This window comes from Cucumis melo, chromosome 7, assembly GCF_025177605.1.
Source record: "Cucumis melo cultivar AY chromosome 7, USDA_Cmelo_AY_1.0, whole genome shotgun sequence".
In the NCBI taxonomy this organism is placed as follows: domain Eukaryota; kingdom Viridiplantae; phylum Streptophyta; class Magnoliopsida; order Cucurbitales; family Cucurbitaceae; genus Cucumis; species Cucumis melo.
The window spans coordinates 23,146,888-23,149,689 of record NC_066863.1 but is presented as its reverse complement, the minus strand read 5'-3'; the positions used below and the strand labels follow the sequence as shown (position 1 = coordinate 23,149,689).

Here is a 2,802-nt window from a genome sequence, read left to right as displayed (position 1 = left end):
CTATTATTAGTGTTTGAGTGAGGCTATGAACTCTAAGACTAAGCCTATAAGTTTGGTTAAATTTAATTATACCAGCCCTTTTGTAAGTAATTTGATTTGAAAGGTAAGACGTAATACCGATTACCCAACCCAAAATTACTGTGAATGAGTTAAAAAATAAAATTAGTTGAATTTTAAATAAAAAGCATACCAATAAGACGATGACACATGTACAAAATCTTAGAAGGAGAAGCTTCATTTGAGGACAAAAAAGAGTGTGTGGAGTGAGAAGAAAGAATAGTCACGAATATTGCTGACTGTGCAACAAATGTACATTTGGCACCAATCAAAACCTATAAAACCTTATCCAAAAATCAATAATCTCATCCCTTCTTCGCTGTTCTTCCCCAATCCAAACCCCAACCATTCTCCTCCACACACACACACACTCACATACACAAATCCTTCCAACATTATTCTATACCCACTTCCCAATTCTCATTGCATTTCACAATCATTGTTCTAACTCACTTACAACCTCCATCAATGGCTTCCACCTCTTGTTTCCTTCACCACCACGCCCTCACCGCCGCCGCAAGGTCCTCGTCTTCCCCACGCCAGGTGGCCCCGCCCAAGTCTGCTCAGCTGCTCGTCTGCCGTGCCCAGAAGCAGCAACCCGCTCAGGAGGAGGAAGGTGGTGTTGTATCTCGTCGATTGGCTCTCACTGTCCTCATCGGTGCCGCTGCTCTTGGCTCCAAGGTTTCTCCGGCTGATGCTGCTTATGGAGAAGCTGGTAATCGAATTCACCCTCTTGAGAATTTGATCAAACATCTTGTGCAATTCACTTGAAACTTGTTGGTTTTGTTTGTTCTGTTTTAGCTTAATTTTAGATTTGGTGTTTTGTTGGTTCTATGTTATGCTATGGATGGTTTTGAAAGTTTTAGTATTAAGTAATTGTAATTCTAATCTTGAAATCCATATTGAGGAAGTAGTTTAGTGACCTTTTCTTTATTGTTTTTGATTTTTAGGTTGAAACCCACATGGAATTCACAAATGTATGCTCTTAGACAATTCCAATAATATGCATTGAATTAGTAGCAAAGGGCAATTCTGTTTAGTAATCTTTTCATTGTTTACTCTACTTAGGCTGTTTTTGGGAGTGGGATTTTATTATTTGTTGTATAGTCCATTTGCAATTGAAATCTGGCTTTTCATTGATATTAAAATGCAGCCAATGTGTTTGGAAAGCCAAAGACCAACACAGATTACTTGCCATACAATGGAGATGGATTCAAGCTTTCAATTCCTTCTAAGTGGAATCCAAGCAAAGAAAGGGAATTCCCAGGCCAAGTTCTTAGATATGAAGACAACTTTGATTCCAACAGCAATCTCAGTGTAATTATCAACCCAACTGACAAGAAAACCATCAAAGACTTTGGCTCCCCTGAAGATTTCCTTTCCAAGGTAACACTCTTCCTCACATTTCAACTCTCAACTCTATTTTCACCTGCTACATAGTCTTTATAATATTTTTCGCGCATCCATCATTTCAAATCAATTATGTCTCTATAGGAATTTTAATATAGTTAAAACTTAATGTCATTTCTTTCATGTTTAAAATCACTTTCTATCACTTTCATAATTCAACATGTTTGGAGTGATTTTTCACTGTGATAAAAGTGATTTTATTCTTCTCAAAATCACCCTCAAACTTGACTGTGGGGATTTGGTGGGACTTAAAATTGAAGCACAGTGGAGGGCATTGTAAAAGTTAATTTTACTGTCTACTTGAAATCATTAATTGCAGGCCTATGCTTCTTGTAGTGAGAATTCCTTTAGTTACTGTTAATCTAAATAGCCCAAATCAGATGAACAAACTTTTAAGAACAGCTACTCAAATTAAGTGAACTATTCTTCTTAGGAAAAGCAAAAAAAAAACTCCCAACAGCCCCTATAATTCTTGATGTTTGATAACCAAGTGACTGTTGGACTATTTCATGTCAGATTTGGTCTGAAACTAGACAAGAACATTCAATTGATATGCCTCAAATTGGCCTTTGCAGGTTGACTATTTGCTGGGAAAGCAAGCCTACTTTGGAAAGACTGCTTCTGAGGTAATTTTACATAAAGCACATTATAGAGTTAACAATTGATGCACTCTCATTGCAACTGATACAAACTTAAACAGAACAAAGCAACAACAATTGCCGTTTCGAAAACAAAAAACGAAATCATTATTAGATGTGACCTAAATTTTCCACTCTAAGTTTATTGGTCCAAATAACATCTTTTTAAGTGAATCAATTCAATTTCACTCAAACAAGTCTCAAAATCGATCAGGGTGGGTTCGACCCGGACGCAGTAGCAACAGCAAACATATTGGAGGCTACAGAGTCCAACGTGAATGGAAAGGACTACTACTTCATATCCGTGTTGACAAGAACTGCAGATGGAGATGAAGGTGGGAAGCATCAGTTGATCACAGCAACTGTGAGTGATGGAAAGCTTTACATTTGCAAGGCACAAGCAGGAGACAAGAGGTGGTTTAAAGGAGCAAGGAAGTTTGTGGAGGGTGCAGCTAGTTCTTTCAGTGTTGCTTAAGAAGGGAGAAAGCAGTGTTGTTTGATTAGTAATGTGAGAGAGAGAGAGAGAGAGAGAGAGAGAGGTGTTTGTTGTATATTTTGGAGAACATTACCTTAACCAATGAAAGGGATTGTCAATGTGTTGTGTTGAGATGTTCATGGCCTTTATTTTTTTGGTTCTCCATAAAATTGTTCAAGGGTTGGGTGAATGAAGCTTTTAGAAGGAAGGAGATATTTCTTA

At 37.6% G+C, this 2,802-nt stretch overlaps 1 protein-coding gene across 1 annotated transcript; it reads left to right on the top strand.

Moving 5' to 3' along the window:
* The first annotated feature begins 326 nt into the window (after nucleotides 1-326).
* LOC103493006 (oxygen-evolving enhancer protein 2, chloroplastic) lies at nucleotides 327-2,802 on the top strand. Its single transcript, XM_051087056.1, has 4 exons — nucleotides 327-772; nucleotides 1,211-1,443; nucleotides 2,043-2,093; nucleotides 2,320-2,802. Exons 1-4 carry the CDS (start codon nucleotides 526-528, stop codon nucleotides 2,578-2,580), a joined length of 792 nt encoding a protein of 263 aa, XP_050943013.1. The 5' UTR covers nucleotides 327-525; the 3' UTR covers nucleotides 2,581-2,802.

What these genes read in the sequence shown, in the direction of transcription:
- LOC103493006 (XM_051087056.1), top strand. Translation starts at nt 526, where the DNA reads ATGGCTTCCACCTCTTGTTTCCTTCACCACCACGCCCTCACCGCCGCC. An exon ending in TGCTGCTTATGGAGAAGCTG is followed by an intron (nt 773 to 1,210) that starts GTAATCGAATTC and finishes ATTAAAATGCAG; the next exon opens with CCAATGTGTTTGGAAAGCCA. An exon ending in TTGGAAAGACTGCTTCTGAG is followed by an intron (nt 2,094 to 2,319) that starts GTAATTTTACAT and finishes AAAATCGATCAG; the next exon opens with GGTGGGTTCGACCCGGACGC.